Genomic DNA, 21,570 nt, shown 5'->3' with positions numbered 1-21,570 from the left:
AATTCATGCACTTAGGTTAAAAACATTTTAAAAGTTGCATTATGTAAATCATATCAAGTGTTCATTATATAAGTGTTCTTTTGCTTTTTTTTTAATTTTTAAAATTTTTATTGGAAAGGCAGATATACAGAGAGGAGAGACAGAGAGGAAGATCTTCCGTCCAATGATTCACTCCCCAGGCGGCCGCAATGTCTGGAGCTGAGCCAATCCGAAGCCAGGAGCCTCTTCTGGGTCTCCCATGCGGGTGCAGGGTCCCAAGGCTTTGGGCCGTCCTCGACTGCTTTCCCGGGCCACAGGCAGGGAGCTGGAAGGGAAGCGGGGCTGCCTGGATAGAACCGGCGCCCATATGGGATCCCAGGCGTGCAAGGCGAGGACCTTAACCACTGTGCCATTGTGCCGGGCCCTGCTTTTGCTTTTGATGATATATTAGCAGAAACTCATTCAGTACAGTAGTGTAAATGAACACATGGTACTCACTTGTAATTTAGAATTTGATGTTCTGTGTCTTTTAGACAGCTTATCAAAATATCTGGTGATTACACTAAATGTTGTTGGATATAGAGTGTTCTGTGAGATTTTTAGTACAAATTATGTACATTGAGATATCCCTTTTCATTTTTTAGCCATGGTTATTTCAAGTTGTATATTTTGTGCTCTGATTGCTTTTCAAAGATTTTCCCTTATGATTAATTTAAATATGTTAGAATTCAGATGAGCAGAGGAATAGATACTCTTGATAGTATGCTTACTGAAACACATCTGGTTCATTAGTCCAGAAAAGCCAGATATGTTTTAGAATAACAATCATCTTTCCTTCATCACTGATGAACTTGGCCTTGTGTGCAAGTGACATAGTTTGATCTTTATGCTTGCTGAGTATCAATAAATGACTGTTGTAATGAATGCTAAGCAGGTTTAATTGAATGTGGTTCTATTATTATCATTGTTACTCTGAACATTGACATTAAGTTGTTCTCATTTTTCAGTATTTAGTCAATCCCTTGTTAATTTTATGTTACTTTATTTATCCAGTAATCCCAATAATCTAAATAAATATGGATTTTCTCAGGTAGCTGGCAAATGTTTGGTACTACATTGAGTATATAGAATAGTGCTAAGATTTATATTGTATATAAACAGGAATATTTGAATTACATAAAAACAAGTAGGAAGCTTAGGTATTTTCAAAGAAAATGTAATGGTTGAATAATAGTCACAATGAATTCTGAGTGCAAAAATATATATTTTTTTATTTTTAAGGGATAATGGTAACCTAATAATAAATTTGTTTATATCTGTAACCTAATAATAAATTTGATTTGTGTTAGAAAAATTAACACTTTTTGAATTGAGGTGATTTGATGTATTTCATAAAGGATAGTATAGTGCTATATAAAGGAATATTTGCTGGATGACATTTCAAAGTAAGTGTATAAAAATTATCCAAGTGGTTTGTATATGTTGTGCAATTATAACTTAATTTTAACTTTCAGGCTTATAAATTGGGAATAAACGTTTAACTCCTTTACATGAGAAGGCCTGAGATGGATATATACCCATAAAAAAATTGGAATGGGGCACTGAGTACAACATTAAGTTTCTTTGAAAATTTTTTTATCATAAATAGAGTCAAATGAAGAGTTGAGTTGAAAATGTCAGTACGCCTCCCATTCTCTTCTTTCTTGACTGACCTTTAACCTCTCAGTCAGTGCTAGAATTAGTTATAATATGATTACATTATGTAGTGGAGTAAAACAACACTAATATTTCCAAGTTCTTTGTAGCAATGCTGAATCTTAAAGGAAATGTGATAAAAACATGGGAGAAAAACCAATTAACTAAAACTACTGACTATGGAAGTAAAGTTAGTTTGGATTGTTATAACAACAGTTTTTCTTTTAATAGTGTGCTAGATTTTTATAAAGCATCTCTTTAACTTTATTAGGTGTTCCTCCAAAAGATTTTTGGGATAGTTTTCATATGAGTAGAATAATCTCATTTTGTTAGTAAGTAAAAATGCCTTTTCACATTGACTTTACTTATTGAATCCCAAGCCTGTTCAAGTTCAGTAGAGAAGGTTTTGCTTGATGATTTCTGTAGCAGATGGTATGACTTGTACTTTTCTTTTAGTAAGCACTCATTCCAGTTCTGAGAAATAGTTCAATTTATTAAAAAAAAACTTTAAACAAATTAAGTTATGTAGAGTTTATTTAAACAAAGGAAACATCCTTTTATTAAAAAAAATTGTTTTTATTGGGAAGATGAGCTTCTTCCTGGTCTTCCACATGGGTGCAGGGTGCCAAGTCTTTGGGCTGTCCTTGACTGCTTTCCCAGGCCACTAACGGGGCTGGATGGGAAGTGGAGCAGCTGGGACATGGACCAGTGTCCATATGGGATCCTGGCACTTACAAGGTGAGGATTTAGCCACTAGGCCATCACACTGGGCCCAAAGGAAAGCTCTTTAATCAGGGAGCACCTTGTTCCAGTAGAAGTTCACAGGAGTCTATGGTCAGGCAATATCTGTACACATGACAAAGAGGTGATGGACACAGCTTGATTCGCGAAGGCTTACGGTCATATTTCTGCATGGTGTGATTCTTGGCAGTGTGGCTGAGACTCAGCTGTTTGCAAAAACTTAGGTTGTGGCTTGATTACATTTTAAGTTCGTTTTGTGTGGAGGATATTTTAGGTCAAATTTAATTTTGCAAACGTATGAAATAGAAATACCTTTCAGTTCAGTAGATTGGATTTGAAATGAAAATATGTAACATTAAGCTTAATAGGAGATTTAAAAACACTCTGAAGTGCAAGAGTTATTGGGTGTACAGTAGCAAAAAATAATACATTTTATCTTTCAATTTTCTAGTCTGTCAAAAACTACACCAAGTGTCATGTGAGAAATGAGCAGATCTGCAACAAACTTACCAGCTGTAAAAGCTGCTCACTAAACCTAAACTGCCAGTGGGATCAGCGGCAACAGGAGTGCCAGGCTTTACCAGGTAACGGTCTTGAAGTGCCATCCGTGAGCTCTCTGCTCTGCAGATGAATGCCTTTACAAAGTGCAGTCAGTAAGAATATTACATTTTCTTAAATTAAAGCAAAAAGAAGTACCACACCATATTACAGAAGTAATAACAGCATATTCGCTACGTGGGAATTACAACGGTTCATTTGCTTCCAGTGCTTTTCGGATGGTCATAATTTCTTACATCTTGCATACATCACTTTTTCCAGTATCTTTTTACTTGTAAAGAGATGTTTTAAATACTTGAGGATAAGTTACTAAGACAATCTGGTTCTAGAAAATAGTAATATTATGTTATATTTGATATATTTTGAGTGTCCTTTATTTCAGGAATTCAGTGATTATTTCCTAGTTTTGTAAGAATTTGAATTGTACAAACCCATGTTTTACTTAGCTTATTTTAAAAGAATTATTTTTAAAAACTTTTCTTTTTTTTTTTTATAGTTTAGAATCTTAAAAGCCTGTTGCTCAGAAACTGAAAGCTTCTTAGTGTCAGGGTTGTAACTGGTTACCAAGGATCATTTCTGATGGGTTCTTGGTCTCTCTCCAGTAAGTTTGTTTTTTCATAGAAAAGTTTGCTACACTATGTAATCCCAAATATTATTAGAAAAAATGGCATCATAGAATTTGTTCTGAAAGTGAATCTTTCAAACTAGTGAAGAAAGAAAAAAAGAAGCAGCAAGGAAGTAAGGAAGGAAAAAGAAAGGGAAGAAGACAATTGCTGTTATATCTACGAACCATTCTTTATATTAATAAGTACACTTTACAAGTGAATCTTTCTTGCAAATCCATGCAATATAAACAAATTAGACTGCTTTTAAAGTTATCATTAGTGTTTGGGAATTTTTATTGATGTTTTGAATTTTGTTAATAAACTGACTGAAAAAGATTTTAAATAGTGATATGTGCGTATGTGTTTACTTTGACTAAATTAGAACACGTTAACTTGGTAGGGAGGGGTGAGAAATAACAGATGACTCTAAAAGAGAGAAATGGGTTTCTAAGAGTTTAGTTATAAAGTTATCATGTAGATACTGATGGTACTTACTTGTAAAAAGACACTGTGTATCCTGACCCCAAATAAGATTTCCCTGAAGCAATGTATATGCTTCAAGGAACGTTAATTTATAAGAAAGGAATTTGTTTGCCAGTGGAAGTTTGGGAAAATGATAATAAAATTGCCTTTGGTTGTATCCGGTAGATTGAAAATACAGTTTTCATGTAGTCCTAGGTATTAAAGAAGAGATTAAGACAAAAATGTAAAACAGTGCCATACCAGTTAATTTTTATTTAGAGTTCTAAGGGTTTTTTTTTAATATGTATTTAGTTAGTTATTTACTTTCATTGGAAAGTCAGATACACAAAGAGAAGAGAGACAGAGAAGAGGATCATCTCTCCGATAATTCACTCCCCAAATGGCTACAACGGCCAGAGCTGAGCTGATCCAAAGCCAGGAGCCAGGAGCTTCTTCTGGGTATTTCACATGGGTGCAGGGTACCAAGGCTTTGGGCCGTCCTTGACTGCTTTCCCAGGCCACAAGCAGGGAGCTGGATGGAAAGTGGGCTGCCAGGATTAGAACCGGCACCCATATGGGATTCCAGTGTATGTAAGGCAAAAACTTTAGCCACTAGGCGACCATGCTGGGCTCAGAGTTCTAAGTTTTTGAAACAAAATATGCAATTTATGGTAAGTTGTAGTATTTCTCCCTGATATTACATTACAAAAATTTCAAAAGTATGGAATAATTAGAGTATAGCTGATATTCATACCCTGGATTTCACAACTGTAGTCACTATTTGCTTTATCCTCAATGATTGTCTTTGCCATCTGCTGTTCATTCATTAATCCATCTAATGTTAAAATGGCAGGGACCTAATAGGCACCCTTAGCTCCTTAGCTGTCTTCTCTTGGTGGAGGGGATGTGAGAATATGTCTCTGTCAGATCTGTTTATATAGAACAAAGGAGCAGTACATTCCAGCAGGTGGAAGAGCACATTTGTAATGGGATTTAAAATATTGCTTTAAATGAATAAGCAAATATATTTTTAAAAACTAATGTTTTATTTTTAATAGGATCACATCATTAAATATTCATACAGTGAAGATTTATAGGACTGTCAGTAATACTTAAGAGTTGAAGGCGAGCGTGTTTGAGAATGCTGTTAGAATCCTCCCGTGCGGGCTGTCATAAGGCTTCTGAGGCTCTCATGTATGCCAGCAGCCAGCACTCTATATTTAATGTGATAGGAAAACTAAGGTGTAGCTCAACCGCATAGACCAGAATCTATAGTAAGACACTGCATTTTAATTAACGAACACTAAAGTCTAACTTTACAATGCCTTCATAAACCTGCAATTAGAAAATTGCTTAATTTCAGCACTATGAATGAACTATTATTGAATATCACATTTAACCTTTATTAAGTTTTGAATAATTTGTATAAAAAAATAAAAATTGCACTGTAATGTTTCTTTATTAAACACAAATGAAATGAGGTGCTTTTTATTTACACTAATAATTAAAAAATCTATGAACCCTACTCCAATTGAGACAGTGGACTTGGGATATAGAAACTAATTTTGAAGATTGGTTATCTCATAGGAAGAAATTTGAAACTACTTTTTCTTACCTAGCTGTTGTTCTTCTGTTAAAGTGTTCTTGTCTTTGCAATCTGGACTTTGGGATATGGGCAATAAGAATAATTTTGCTTTGAGCGGTATCACATATGAATACACCTTTACATGGAAAATGTTAATAGCCAACACATTTTCACAGATTTAATAGAACCATAGTTCCAGCTTAAAAACTGAAGAGACATATTGTGTTTTGTTCATTTCTCCACCTAAGAATTAGACAAATTGCTTTGGGATAGTAATGAGAAACTTCTAAACATACTTTTAAAAGCGATTTAAATAAAAATTGGAGTTCTGTTTCAAATTCTGAATTAACTTAAAAATACAAATGCTGTTTTGTGATCTAAAAATGATGCACACACACATATAGCTATAGATAGACACTTATTTTTTATTTTGTCTTTTTGTCTAGCTCATCTTTGTGGAGAAGGATGGAATCATGTTGGGGATGCTTGCCTTAGAATCAATTCCAGCAGAGAAAGCTATGATAATGCAAAACTTTATTGCTACAATCTTAGTGGAAATCTTGCTTCCTTAACAACATCAAAAGAAGTAGAATTTGTTCTGGATGAAATACAGAAGTATACACAGCAGGTAACATCTACATATTTTATGTTGTAATGATAATAATCCCTTAATTCTTGAAAATGACTCATTCTTTTTGTGTTTCTAAGTGCGTCATTTTTGATGAGTCTTGATAAGAGGAGGCAGTTTCGAAAGTGAATTGGCGTAGGACCTGTTCTGTATTTATTTTGGTAATTTAGTTTTATAGTTTTCAGTAGTAAACACAAATAAATACACTTACAAAGCATGCGCATATGATTTAAGAATAACTGCTGTATGTGTGGTGGAGATGATTTGCCTTGGATACTTTTCAGAGAAAATATCATCAAGCATTAGCTGTAGGAAAAACTTAATAAATGATTTCTTGTAAAAAATGAGATATGGCAAGTAAAGAATATAGATGTATTTTTCTTTTGAATATTTACCATAATTATTATTCTTATTTATTTATGTATTTGTTTATTTAGCTTTCAAATTCTCTGTTGTTGTCTCTGGGGAAAAGGAGAGTTAAAGGGGGAAGTCACTCCCAGTCTTCCAATTATCCCTGTACTCAGGAATCGGAAAATCATCCGATGTCAACCCAGGGTCCCAATGTAGTGCATGTTTTGAGGGTTATAACCAATTGGTTTGGTTAGTTCTGAGATGCTGATTTTGCTGATCTGGGGGTGAGTCATCCCTCCCAGTGTCCATTGACTGACATAGTTGACCACAAGTCTCCATTTTTGCTGTCCTTATTTGCTGGACTAGTTGTCCAGTTTGCTCTGTTGTTCTTCTACAATACCAGATGAGCTACCATATTCCCCATGTGCATCAGGGTCTATGTGCACTGTTCCACGTTTTTTGCCTGCATGCATGCAGATCCAAGGACCAAGGCTAGGTGACCCAAGCCCTACCAGCTTCCCCACCCCCATGGCTCATACACCCACCTTGCGTGTGGGTCTCTGGACCCAGGCCAGGCAACCCAGGACCCGCTGGATGCCCCGCCCCTGGGACTCATGAACCTTGCACCCATTGTTTTTTTGTTTGTTTGTTTTTTAACATGTATTTGACAGGCAGAGAGAGAAAGAGGGAGAGTTCATTCTGTTCTACTGGTTTACTGCTCTAGAGCCTGTGACTGCTGGGAGCAGGGCAGGGCCAGGCCTAGTATGTGGGGACAGACCCTTCAGTACTTGAGCCATCACTACTGTCCTGCAGGGTTGCAGGAAGGTGGAGTCTGGAGCCAGAACTGGCAGACACATTCAGGCATTCTGATGTGGACATGGGTTCCTTTACTAATTACAAGCTAAATACCTGCTTCCTCTGTCATTCTTTTGTGGGTTATTATTTTTGTATCTTAATTCCCACCATTGCTGTTACTACTATTTCCAGGAAGCTTTATTTGGAGACTGAATTTTTAGGTAAATAAATGATTTTATTTGATGAATAATTAATATCAACATTGATTCTGGAAAAAGTATCTGCTTCAGATGAGTATTGTCACTTTTCCATGGTAAGTAATTGAAGTTTCTGTGTGGCTTTTCAATCTGCCCTTCCTGCCTGTTCTGATATTTGTGGTTAAATCAGTGTATATGTTTCTTACAGTTATCAATAATGGATAGTCTAATTTCTAGTGTGTCTTTTTATTTGTGGGGCGAAAGTCCTCTCCATCACTGATAGCATTAGTAGATTAATAAAAGCCCTGGCTTTGTAAATATCTAAGTGTTTTGAAATGGATATCATACTGGGTTATTTACCTTGTAACAGATACATTTCTAGCCTAGAATGGATAAAGTCATGAAAAACTATCCTAACTTGATATGAGCAATAGATCAATAAAACCATTTTTGTTGAGTTGTAGCTATAGTTTTCTGTGAAAAAAAGGCCAGAATTGATTCATGTAGCGTACTCTTGAGTAGCTTCAGTGCACAGGACTACCTGCTGTTTGCTGATAATGCAGAGATCAGAAGATAATCACTGTTCTCCAAGAGTTTAGAGACAAAAGTAAACCGAAGTATGATAATTGCTGTTATGGATGACATAAGACAATAAATGATTTAAAAAAATATTTATCTATAAGTTTGAAAGGCAGAATTGGAGAGAGAGAGAGACGGTGAGATAGAGATCTTCCCTCTGCCAGTTTATTCCCCAGATGCCCTCAGAAGCAGGGTAGGACCATGCTGAAGGCAGGAACCACATCTCCCCTCTTAGTGCCAGGCCCCAAGCATTTGGGTCATTTTCTTATGGTTTGCTGGGTCAGCAAGGGAGCAGCCAAACCTGAACCAGTGCCCATATGGGATGTTAGCATTACAAGCTGCAGCTTTACCTGCTCTGCTGCAGTGTACTTCAGCAAGTGCCGTTTGAAAACAGGTATCTATGCAGTAGTGTGGACTTAGAAGAATTTCTATGCAATACCCCAGGAATGTTTTTCAGGAGTTGAGTCTGGTCATCACATGAAGATATATGTTAGGAGGCCGTAGTTATACCTCTATTCCTCCCTCTTAGCTGATAGGTACTAGCAAGGTTGCAAAATCAGATATATTTGATAGCAGTTAGGAAGTATCTGTTGGTTTTGGTAATGTTTTAGAAAATTTTAGCAAGGGATGTTTATACAGTTTTATTTTTAATAATATGGGGCACCAATTAAGATATATTTGTATTCTTGTGATGTTGGGATCTTCATTTTTTTTTTTGATACAATAAATGAGGGACAGTTAGCAGTCAATATGTGAGAATTAGTTTTACAGAATAATTGTTAGTTTGAAATGTGCTATTTTAGAAGCTGCTTATTTCAAGAATGCCATAGTAGTTTCTTTTTTGCCTATTATAAACCATAAGGATTGGGGTAACAGTTACGTTGGGTTATGAAGAACTCTTGTTGGTTTGCTGAAACACATACCCTGTTACTGAAGAAGCTTTTATTTCTTATCACAAAGCTCAGTTTTAGCAGGATTTTAAAGGTAGAACTTCTGCAAGGTGACACTCCATTAAGTATATCTTTAACAAAATGAATTATATTCTGAGTCATTGAAGTTGTCTAAACTCAAGATAACCCTTTTTTGGCAAGGGAAGATCGACAAATTCATGCACTTTAAAGAGATATCTTGGGTCAAATGTTCATTTACTTATCAGAAATGGTTAATGAAATGTTACAATGATTTATAGTGTGCCTCAATAAATTTTCATAATATAGTAATTTATCTTTCATTTTCAACTGCCTGTCCAGTTCACTTACTGAGTAACAGTTATTCTAAATTTTTATAAACTGCTTCATTTTGCTGTTTTTCTTCTCTTCCTCTCTGAATCTTATCATGATGAATTAGAGAGTAATATTTTATTTTAAATTACTTGTCTTTGCGATAGGTAGTTTTGGAATATAGGGAGTATTGCTATAATGTGAATACAATTGTTAATCTGAAATATCTATGTTGGGTTTACTCCTGCTGCTGTCATTAAGAGCTGTAAGAATATTAGAGCTTTTTGCTGTAAAAATATCTGAAAATTAATGAAATAGGTAACGATCACAACATAAATCAGTGTGAGTATTTTATAATTAGAAATGTTGCATATTGTGTACCGTCTTCATTTAGGCATCCTGCTGGATGGTGGACATAATAACTTTAATCTATTGCACTTTGTGTAGCAGAATTTATTGGTTATCTATTACCTAACACTACGCTAGTGAATAAATGACTTATGTTCTTAGCAGAAATTTGTAAAATGGTTTAATTTTTCTATGAATATTTATTAGCTACTATATGAAATTCACTGCATTTTTACATTTTATAAGTCTCTAAAGCTTTGGTCATCTATTTATGCTTTCTACCTGGACATTTGTAATGTAAAAAAAGAAGATGTAGAATTTTTGGGCATTTTAGTCTTCATATTGTAAAACCTTTGGTAGCTTAGTGTCTTATTGCATGTTAAGTTAGAAGTGTTTATGATCAAACAGAATTTTAAAAATAGCTCAGATCAAGAAGATATTATTTTGGGGCATATTTTAAGGGTAACATTTTAAAATGAAGTAATGTTCAGGGTATATAAATACAAAAATATTTTGATTTCAAGACTGTTTTGAAATACTAATGAAGGCACTAAAAGCAGTCATTTGTCAAGCACTGTTACATTTTGGGCAGAGGAGTTGAATTTCCTCAGTTGTTTTCAACCCCTTTATTAATACAAATGGGTGACATTTATTTAAAGTTTCACCTACTTCCAAGTCTAGTTTAGTTTAGTCGTTTTAGAAACTGCTATTTTGAAATCACCTACGTACTGTATATATTGTGTGTTGATTTTGTTTTCTGTTTCTCCCAGTGCCTATAATGGCAATTTTTCTTTAGATTCTTAACCTACTAAACGTGGTTGTTTAAAATCTGCCAAGTTCAGAATAAATATATCTTTAAAATGGTATCCTATATCATTCGCCAAAGTATCTCAGAATTGTTAATTATTCTTAAGACACTGTAAGTCATTAGAAGGGCACTTCAGTATATTTTCAAGTATAATTTTTCAAGATTGTTTTGTTTATTTGAAAGGCAGTTATGGGCAGGAGGTGGTCTTCTGTCCATTGATTCACTCCCTACGTGGTCACAGTAGCTAGGGCTGAGTCAGGTCAAAGTCGGGATCATAGAACCTCTTCTGGGTGTACCATGTGAGTGCAGGTGCCTCCGCCCATTGGGCATCATCCACTGTTTTCTCTAGTACAGCATCAGAGAGATGAATAGGAAGTGGTGCCCCCAGTATTCAAACTGTTGCACATGTGGCTTAGAATGGGAGTCTTACTTTGCTGTGCCACAGTGCTAGTCCCTTAAATGTAGTTTATAATGATGATAAACTCCTTGCTAGGTGGTTATATGGTGCAGTGTTTTTCATCTAATTTCTTTTTCTTATTGTTTACAGAAAGTAGCGCCTTGGGTAGGCTTGCGCAAGATCAACATATCCTACTGGGGTTGGGAAGACATGTCTCCTTTTACCAACACAACACTGCAGTGGCTTCCTGGTGAACCAAATGATTCTGGATTCTGTGCATATCTAGAAAGGGCTGCAGTGGCAGGCTTAAAAGCTAATCCTTGTACGTCTATGGCAGATGGGCTTGTTTGTGAAAAACCTGTTGGTAAGTAGTTTCATCAATATCTATTTCTTTGAAGATCTTTCTTAATCCCCTTTTCTGCCACTGATGCTAATTCCTTGCTCTTCATATAAATTCGTTTTATCGACTTGTTCCACTTGGTGATCTCAGCATTAACTTATTAATCTTTTATGCTGTTTTTAGTTTTTGATGGAAATACTTGTATTATCAATATATGGTTATAGTTTCTTATAGTATAGGTATAATCTAGTCTTGTTAAGTTATTTTATTTTCAAGATAATTGAGAGAAACATGTGCTGTTAAGATGATTGGCTTAATAATCTTATAGATTTATTATTTTGGTTGTCAAGTAAAAGGAACTATTCATATTAAAGCTTTTGTAATAGCTCTTTGTTGAGTAAGAAAGGACTGGGATTATTTTTCTTTTTAAATATTTCTTTGCTTTTGGCAAGAATATATCACATAAAATTTACCATCTTAATCATTTTTAAGTGTGCAGGTAGTGAAATTCAGTATATTCACACTGTGCTGCAAACATTACATCATCCTCCAAGACCACCTTTTTCTTTTTATAAAATGAAACACTACTGTCTTTAAATAATAACTCCTCAATTCCCTTTTCATCTCCAACATTCTACTTTTTGTCTCAATGAATTTGCACTAAGTATCTCAAGTGAATGGGATAATGTCGAGAAGATTCATCCACGTTGCGATGTGTGTTGGAGTTTCATTCTTATTTAATAGCTGATTAATAATTCATTGTGTGAAAACATCGCAATCTGTCTAACTATTGATGGACACTTGAGTTACTTCTGCCTTCTGATTATGGAATAGTGCTTCTAATTCAAATATGTATTTGAATTCCTGGTTTCACTTATTTGGGAGATATTGACAGAACTGAAACAGCTAAATCAGGAAGAAACTTTGTGTTAATCCTTTTGCAGACTAATCATGTTGGTTTCCAAAAAAGGCTGTGCCATTTTACATTTCCTTCTGCCCTGTACAGAGGTCTTGGTTTACTCGCACCTTTACCAAAGGTTTTTTTTTCCCTTAATTAGTAGGGGAAAATTATATTTTTGTAGTAAATAATCTGTATTATATGAAGTTATTATGGTAAGATGAGTATTAATTTTTTTGTGTGAGAGACATTTTCACTGATATCTGTTTTAATAAGACATGGCATGTTTGTGGATAAAGTGTGGCTGGAAAGTAAGTAATGCTGTGCATAATAAACGGCTATTAGAAAAATGGTGTTATTGATTTTACTGTGATATATAAGTTTTTAAATCATCTTTTATTTTCCAGAATATGGTAAAGAAATTATAAACTTTCAAATACAAATATAAGTTGAATTATATTGACTAATTATGCTTATTTTCATTTACCTTTTTATGTTATGGTGAAATTTGTTATATAATTATAGCAGTCCCTAAACAATAAAACAAATTAAACCCATACACTATTATTAAAGTGCAATTAAAATTAAATAATAATTATCTGTTGATTTATTCAAGTTAGTCCAAATCAAAATGCAAGGCCATGCAAGAAGCCGTGCTCCCTCAGGACATCATGTTCCAACTGCACAAGCAATGGCATGGAGTGTATGTGGTGCAGCAGTACGAAGCGATGCGTTGATTCCAATGCTTATATAATCTCTTTTCCATATGGACAGTGTCTCGAGTGGCAAACTGCTACCTGCTCTCGTAAGTATTTTTTATTTAATAGCAGTGTGGATCAATTTTTCTATTACGGAAAGAAGAATGAAGCATTTGTGAATTTAGAAAATGAGGGAAAATACTTGCACAAAGTTTGAAAGCATAGTTTTGAAACGTATGAATGCTCTTTGCCTGTGATTTCTATCATATTGTGGTTTTGAATTTTAGTAATTACATTGTTTTAAATAATTTGCCACATTTGTATGCTAAACTCCTCAGTGTATTTTGTGGACACAATTGTGTTCAGCTCCAGGATCACACACTACTTTACAGTGCTACTTCAGTGTCCCTCAGTCTAATAAATTTATCAAGATTAATTTTGCTTACATGGCTTGATAGTTTTGAAGAATTTGCAAATGCTGTTCTTCAGGTTTCTCAATTTGAATTTATTTATTTATTTATTTATTTTGGTGAGGTCAGGTTAACATAGGCTGCAAATCCAGGATGCAGTCTTGGCAGTGCTATACTTGTTCTAAGTTGTGTGTCAGGAGGCAGATCCTTCCCCTTGGTAGTCTCATTTTTTGTAAGGATTATAAAATGGGAATCCATTTGACTGTTTTTGATACTGACTACCAAGTGGTTGTGAGAATGGCCTTGTTTATGGCGTCAGTTGATGTCAGAGTGACATTGCCAAGGGAAATGGATAATACTGCTGGTAACACTTGCTGACCTGCGGGGAGTTGAGACCAAGTGATGCTGCTTCTGCCTGGTGGAAGGAAGGAAGGTACTCGTTTATTTTTCTACAATCTATCCTCTGGCACCGAGGCTCATGAAAAATACCCCTTTGACCTGGATATGATTTCATTTGTTTAGATTTGTAACAGGAAAGCAGAAAGTTATTTACTTGGTTTTTGACACTGAGTCCTTTCACTCATGTTCCATTCATTGGGAACTGTTACTCTTACCATTGATATAGACTTTTTTTTTTGCATAGTGAACATTTCGGGAACATATGAGTTTACTCTTCCACCAGCACAGTTAGCTCCAGAATCATCTGAAATGTAGCTGGTGTTCAAGTTATGTATACCAAGACTCTTTGATTAGAACAAGACACAAACAAAATGGGAGGATTGTTTCTGGTCCCTATTTCTTTAGCTGTAAATATCAAAGTAACTCAGTAAGGCCAAGGGATCAGGGTTTGAAATGAGTTAGTATACTTAATAATGTATATTTGTGCCATTCCCCAAAGGACCTGCAGAGCAGTTCAGTCATAGGAGACAAAATGCCAGCCACCTCGAGTTCAGTATTTCTGAAACTCCCCTATTTGTTGTTGTCGAAAGGTATTCAGGAGCAGCTTCAGTTTCTTTAAGGGAATTGTGTCTGGACAGTCTTCATCACATTTCAGATTCCTGTGTCCTAGCCTTATATTTACGTCATGCACTCCTTCTGTCTTTGCAACTTTTATAGATACACTCTTTTTTTTTTTTTTTTTTTAGTCTGTTCTGTTTCTGTGTCCCCTGGGAAGGAGCCCTTGGTGGTTTCCTCAGAGTGTTGACTTCAACACAGCTCGTTCCTCCAACTTTCCTGTCTTCAGGACTTACTAGACCTCTGATTCTCTTTGTTCATTCTCAAACAAGACATACTGTGATTCCATTTACATAAAGTTCCAGAATAGGCAGATGTTATTTAGAAATTGTTATTTAGGTGGTAAAACTATAGAGTGAGACCCAGTGTTGTTCTCATAAATATTAGATATGGATCCTGCTCGGAGAATATGGGGGAGCTGATCAGTAAACAGGACAGGGGGTCAGGCTCCTCTCCCAGGCTGTGTGCTGATGGAGGGTGTCTCCATATATTATTTTATCTCACATTTTTCTGTATTTACTTTTTGTAAAAAGGGAAAAATAGGCTAAAAATGTCTAAAACATAGCTTTATGTGCATGCTCAGTTTCAACACTATTCTTGACAGTTAAGGGAGGTAATCACTTTTTAAATTTGGTGAAAATTGCTCACAATGTGAGTTTCCAAGTTTTCACATTTAAAATGCCATTTTGAATATTTTACAATTTTGATTTCAAAATAAAAAGAAATAACAATATTAATAACTATTTCAGAATTAGTTTCTATTCCATCCACAATTGTAGGAACAATAGCATGACTGCATAATTTTTCTGTAATATACTGTGTTGTGGTGTTTTTTTAAGGACAAAAAGTAAAATGTGTCAGCTTTTGAGCAGCCATTAAATTCTTAAAAAAATGAATTTGTTGTTAATTTTTCAACAATGCATGCTGCTTATCACTGTTGAGCAAAAACAAAACCAGCATTATCTTCCTCAGTAGTTTTATATCTAAAATTAAATCCAAGAGAGTACATTGTTGCTCTGAACACCACACTATTTTGTAACGTTATTAAAGCCTGAAATCTGTTAGATAAACAGTACTAGAAGATTAATGGTTTGTCATCCACTTACACCAAGAAACCCAGGATTCTTTAACCTTAGATTTTCCCAGCTTTTTTGGGCAATGTTTTAAGCAATATTTTGGAATAGTTCAGGTTTAGTTTGTAATTCATCTTAAGCACATTTTAATGAATATCTTTCCTTCAGATAGTTTTAAAAAAACATTTATTTTTTCATACAAAATGCCCACAAGCTGTAGATGTATTAGAAAACTATGTTTATCTTGAATCTTTTTAGTAAAGATTTTAATATAAAATCTGGTATTGCCCACTGGCTGTATAGTAACACAATATGTAGTTTGAGGCCAATTAGGATAAACAGGTCAAGACTACTATCGGTTAGTTACAATCACATATACAAGAAAGAAACATGAAACCAAGAAAACTAATAGCAACCATGACATGTTAAGTCATATAAAGACCTTTTTATGCCTAAACTGACATTTTTTATTTTAATTTTATTTGAAAGTCAGAGAATGAGAAAGAGAGAAAGGAAACAGTACAGACACACACTTTGCATCTGTTGGTTCACTTTCCAGTGCCTGCAACAGTTGGGGACTGAGTCTGCCTGAGCCCAGGAGCTCAGATCTCATTCCAGGGGAGACTGGTCAGCAGGGACCCATGAACTAGAGCCTCATCTGCCTCCTTCAGGGTGTGAGCTATTAGGAAGCTGGTCCTAGGAACAGGATGGTGCGCTTGGCATCTGATATAGGACATAGGTACTCCAAGAAGCATCTTAATTACTGTACTAAGTGCCCGCTCATCAAAAACAGTTCAAGTAAACTCTTACTTATGACTGTGTATTGTTGAAAGTGTAAATTTCCACAAGAAGATGCTTCATCTCAACTATTATCATTATTTGGCTACAAGGTTAAAATCAGTGGCTTGTTCGGTGACTCGGAGTTACTTTCCTTTTTTGTTTCTTACTAAGGAAAACATTGGAGATGTGCTTACTCTTTCCTTTCCCGTGCCCAGTGAGAGGATTGATAGCAGTAAACATTATGACTGATGGATTGTTTTATTTAGTCCATTATTTTGCATCACGATGCGCACCAAGAAACTATGCCATTCTTGTTTTTTACTCATCTGTGGCACATTCTTGTTTCCATTGAGACTAAAATACTGAATAACAACTAAGTTGTTAAGACTATCACAGTGCCAGAGATCTGCCTTTTTTCTTGCATCTCAGATTTTTAGCATGTGTAAAAAGGCATCACTTATGGTGCCCTGTGTATGTGTACTGCTGTCGTCCATGGAGAAACTAATCTCCAAAGATGTGATAAAGTCATCACAAAGGTCTCAGGCCAACGTAGCATATTCTGAATAAGAACGAAATATCGTGAGTGTCAGGTAACAACAGTCTTTACTATGATATCAAACTGAAGCTAGTTTTTCCTTGGGTGACAGCATAGCATTCGTAGACTTTGCCTAGTCTCATAGTTTATATCTATTTTCTTTTCTAAAAGGACTGATGATGTTCTGCAGCCTTGAAAGTTAGTGTGCTGTTACCCCCACGACTGGTAGAGTGTCAGGCTCTTGAGTTCCCTGCTTGGCTGTTTGGGTAACATTTAGGTTGCCCACCACATAACAGCAAACTGCTAGTATCTTGGACTGTGTTTTCCTTGAACAGCAACACGGACGAAGCTCAGCAGTCTCAGCGAAGGGGTCATCATTACACTGGATGTCCACTACTCAAGTGCAAAATTTTTTGTCGAAGACCCGCTCTAAGCAAAAGGAGAATGACTAAGTGGTACAACATCACAGATGCATCAGTTCCCCAAAAAGTCCTGGTTGTAGTGAAATTCCTTGGAGTCTTTTCAAGGACTGACTGCATTTTCTCATGTGAAAGTTACCATGCTTTTTTACATTCCCGTTTTAGTTTCCCTGTGTTTTGTTAATAGGTGTGGTTTATTTGCTTCAAGTAATTGCTATTTCTTAGATATTGTTGCACAAGGGTTTGTGTTAACCGTAGGTGACATCTTAGAATCTTTTAAGCTGACAAGTTTTGTTGTTGTTTACAATTCTATAGCCACGTAATCTATCGATGAATGTTCTTGCCATGCAGCTCAAAATTGTTCTGGGTTGAGAACTTGTGGACAGTGTTTGGAGCAGCCTGGATGCGGCTGGTGCAATGATCCTAGCAACACAGGAAGAGGACACTGCATTGAAGGATCGTCACGGGGACCAATGAAGTTTGTGGGGACGCATAGCAGTGAGATGGTTCTTGACACCAGTCTTTGTCCCAAAGAGAAGAACTATGAGTGGTCCTTTATCCAGTGTCCAGGTAATCAAAGTGTGATGGTCATGATTCCCATATTTGAAAGAAGAAATTTTCCTTTATTATACTGAACATTTACGAAAAAGTAAACATTAGACCCCAATATGGAAAAAAAAAAACCTTTCTTAGATTGTACGTATTTCTGTTGTATACACTGCTGTGTTTAAAATAACTGAACAGCCTAACAACAGTTATGGAAAAAGAGTGTTGTATTTAGTTTTATAAGAAATGTTAAGAAGAAAATATTTTAACTTCTTGTAAATTTTCTGCTTTATAGCAGAGCATAGTCTTTTATTATTGATGGTGTTATAACATACATTAGAATTCTCGGGAAATTCAGAATTATCAGACACATTTAATGAATATGGTGATGTTGTATATGACGTCTGAGGTGGGGCTACGAAGCCTTATTTTGAAAACTGCTACTGGATTTATTTACCATTTAGATTTTGAGATTATTTAATTTTTCAGTGCTCTTATAGTGAACAGAATCAGCTTGTTTGAAAATTAATTTTATTCAGTGTTTGTTCATTTAGTGCACACTATGTGCTAAGAACTTTTTAAGTGCAAGAGACACAATAAGCAAATTAGATTAAAATCATTACATTTGTGAAACTTATATTCTGACTGATACTACCAGAATTAATATACAAATGTAGTTAGGTAGTGATTAGTGCTATCAAACGAAGGAAGGAAAGAGGATAAACTGTTAATTAAAATAGTGTGGAAGGCGAGGACTTCACCGAGTAATAACAAGTTGTTAAAGTAGAGGGAATGAATCCTGACGGTAGCAGAGTTGAGAGTCTTTTGGAAGAGATGAAGTTCTGATACAAAGCTCTGGGTGAGTGCTTTATACGGGAGCTGATACTAGGAGGGAAAGGCGAGAAAATAGAGTAAGTTGCAAACATAATCCAGAACCATGCTTAAGTCTGTTACTTAGCTGATTGCCATTTTGGGTAGTTGGGACTCAGACACCTTGGGAGCCTGTGAAGAACCATCTGGAATGCCCCTGCGAAAGTCATCCCTCTGAGTTTCTGATAGGCTGGTGTATCTGTTGGCTCTCACCCCTGTTGACTGAGTGGCTCCCCCCGTGTGTGTTAACTCCTCAGTGCATGGGTGCTCTCAGCATGACTGATGAATAGCTTTATCTGACAGCTTAAAATCTGAAACAGAAAGCTAGAGAGATCCTGCAGAACTTCTAGTTGTAAATATGCAGCGCTAAACATGATTAACTAAGGGCATGCCGCACAAGGTGCAATAATATCTGCTTACAAAGAGTGTTACATATGAATTAAATTAAAGTTACCAAAGTATTGAATTACACAACAACGAAGCTAAATCTTACATGTGTTTTACTTAGTGGAAGAAGCCATAGCCAAAAACTACAGGTTGTGTCTTTGTATTTGTGAGATAAGCTGAAACTGACAAAACTGTAGCAATTGAAAACTTATTTGACAGGAGCAGGGATAATGATTGATATCAAGGGGATGTGGAACTGTTCTGTATAGTATTGCAGTAGTTGATTTATAAATCGATGAGCTTGTTATTACAAAGAATTTAAAAGCAAGCTAGCCAGAATGTTGGGAGATCCCAGGGCAGAATGAATATAACTGTATTACAAATATGATAATCTCTCTCCCCCCTTCACTTCTCCTCCTTCCTCTGATTCTTTCTTTACACACACACACACACACACACACACACACACACACACACACACACTCACACACTCACACACACATTGTGCTGATATAGTAGCTTTGGAAAACAATATTTTCACTGAATAGTGTAAGGAAAAAAACCTGCACGTTAGCACTGTATTGCTTTTTGCAAATATATTTCTCAAAATGCAGATTAATAATTCTAACAAAAGTGTGTAAATTAGACTTGAATCTGTCAGTTAATTATATTTAATGAGAAGAAGATAATCCACTGTAAGAATAAGAAGTAAGAAATAAGTAAGAGGTAAAGGCTGTAGTCAGCCTTCTGGTGCTGGATTAGAGGCTGATTAACCAGCATTTTTGATTCATGTTTATTTTAATCTGTACAGAGAAGTTGACATGAATAGGTTTGTATATATACATGAATAAGGGAGTAGTCAAAAGTTTATGACTATGAAATAAATAGGTTTCATTTATATGATATTTTCATCCATTTAAACATACTATAAGCATGAAAAAACATCAGGCAACCACAAATTGTGGAACATTCAGCACATTCAGCAACACACTTAACCAGTACACTTGAAAGGAGATAGTTACAGCATAAAGATTGAAGAATCATTGGTCATAGGAACCCTCAGTGAATCACTAAAATCAATGTGATATCATGCATTGGATGGTGAAACAGAAAAGCATATTTGTGGCAAGCTAGGTGAAATCTAAATGAAATCTATAGCTTACCTGCTAGCATTCCACCAATGTCAATTTCTTATTTTTTGGTACATGTAACTTGGTTTTAGAGGGTACTAATATTTGAGGAATGGTACCTAAACATGCTCCATACTACTGTAATTCTTCCATAAATCTAAGATTGTTGAAAAAATTACAATTGAAAGCATTTTAGAAGAAATAAAAAATAAATGTCTAAAAATAACAATTTCTTATAGAAGTTCAATGGATGCATTTAAAAGTGAAATTGAAAAAAAATTATGAAGAGAAAATAAAAACCACAGATATTTAAAATATCTTAGATAATCATAATCTAAGAAAACTTAGGCATAAAAGTGCCCTGGTGATCTGTTCATCACTTCCACATCTTTGTGACCACTTTGCTATTTTTAATATTGTAAAATATTTTCTCTAGATTTGAACTTTAGGTAAATTTAATCATAATTATGCCCTATTTTTTAGCTGTTTTCTTTCTGTCGACACTGTTAGAGCCATTCTTACTGTTACATGAGATTGTAGTTTAGTCTCTCTTTTTGTTTAGTATCCATTTGCCTGGCATACAGATTCTTTATCAATCTGTTAATAGACATTTTGATAATTTCTAGGTTTGAGTTATTATTAGAGTGCTTTTGTTCATGTATCCCAAATAAGATAACTGTATTCTCTATTGGATATTAATCTAAATTAGAAATCATCAAATATTTCTTATAATAGACCAAATGCAAAAAATTTCAGACAATATGAGATACATGAGGGTCAAATAAAAAGTTCCTCTCCTTCCTTCCTTTGTTTTCTTCCTTCCTCTGCTTCTAGTTTTCTTTCTTTCTTGGCGTGTTTGCTTTGCTTTTCACGCTTTTCCTCCATCTCTCTTCCTAATCCCTTTGGAACAACTTAAAAATATACAAGCAGCTCACATTCAGTTTTAACACTGAAGTAAAAACTAATCCTGAATTTGTGTGCTGGCTCGCTCTGTGTTATTATTTGGTGGTAAGTTTTAATTTGGAAAGGCAGTTTTAAAAATTAGAATATCATATGTATATCAGGGGCAACCCTTGTGGATAATTGTATGGAGTTTCCTCAAATGTAGAAGTGTTGTATGATCCAGGAGTCCCATGTGGGTATATATCCAGATGGGTGTATATTCAAAGGAAGAGACGCCGTGATGTTAAGAAGGTACCTGCACCCCTGTGTTTACTGCGGCACTGTGTATAGAGTCAACCTAGGGGCCTGTTGGTAGAAGAGAGGATAAAAAGCACACGATTACCTATGTACAGTGGACATTGCATAGTTTACTGTCCATTTATAAAAAAATCCTTCTCTGAGCTTAGTCAATCTTCATTTCTTCTCTTTTAGGTCAATTTATATATTTAGTACTTGGGTTTACTTAGGATTGTTTCTTAAACACCTCGAATGCTGCTTTGAGTACGTTCTATTTGGAGAACTGTATTGCAGTCTTATTATATTGCTGTGTTTTTCAGGGAAATTTACATTATTTAAGGAA

The 21,570-nt window shown here is 35.3% G+C and overlaps 1 protein-coding gene across 1 annotated transcript in view; it reads left to right on the top strand.

Moving 5' to 3' along the window:
• Window positions 1-21,570, top strand: part of ATRNL1 (attractin like 1) — a 538,040-nt gene that overhangs the window by 135,750 nt on the left and 380,720 nt on the right. Inside the window, exons 14-18 of the mRNA XM_040992049.1 lie at window positions 2,867-2,999; window positions 6,072-6,253; window positions 11,099-11,312; window positions 12,803-12,991; window positions 17,467-17,685. Of these exons, the coding sequence (XP_040847983.1) occupies window positions 2,867-2,999; window positions 6,072-6,253; window positions 11,099-11,312; window positions 12,803-12,991; window positions 17,467-17,685 (937 nt within the window). The remainder of the gene's footprint in view (window positions 1-2,866; window positions 3,000-6,071; window positions 6,254-11,098; window positions 11,313-12,802; window positions 12,992-17,466; window positions 17,686-21,570) is intronic.

This window comes from Ochotona curzoniae, unplaced genomic scaffold (assembly GCF_017591425.1).
Source record: "Ochotona curzoniae isolate NIBS_2020 unplaced genomic scaffold, NIBS_Ocur_1.0 contig_66, whole genome shotgun sequence".
NCBI classification, from domain to species: domain Eukaryota; kingdom Metazoa; phylum Chordata; class Mammalia; order Lagomorpha; family Ochotonidae; genus Ochotona; species Ochotona curzoniae.
Note: the sequence above shows the minus strand (reverse complement) of the source record. Positions and strands in the feature narration are given on the sequence as shown.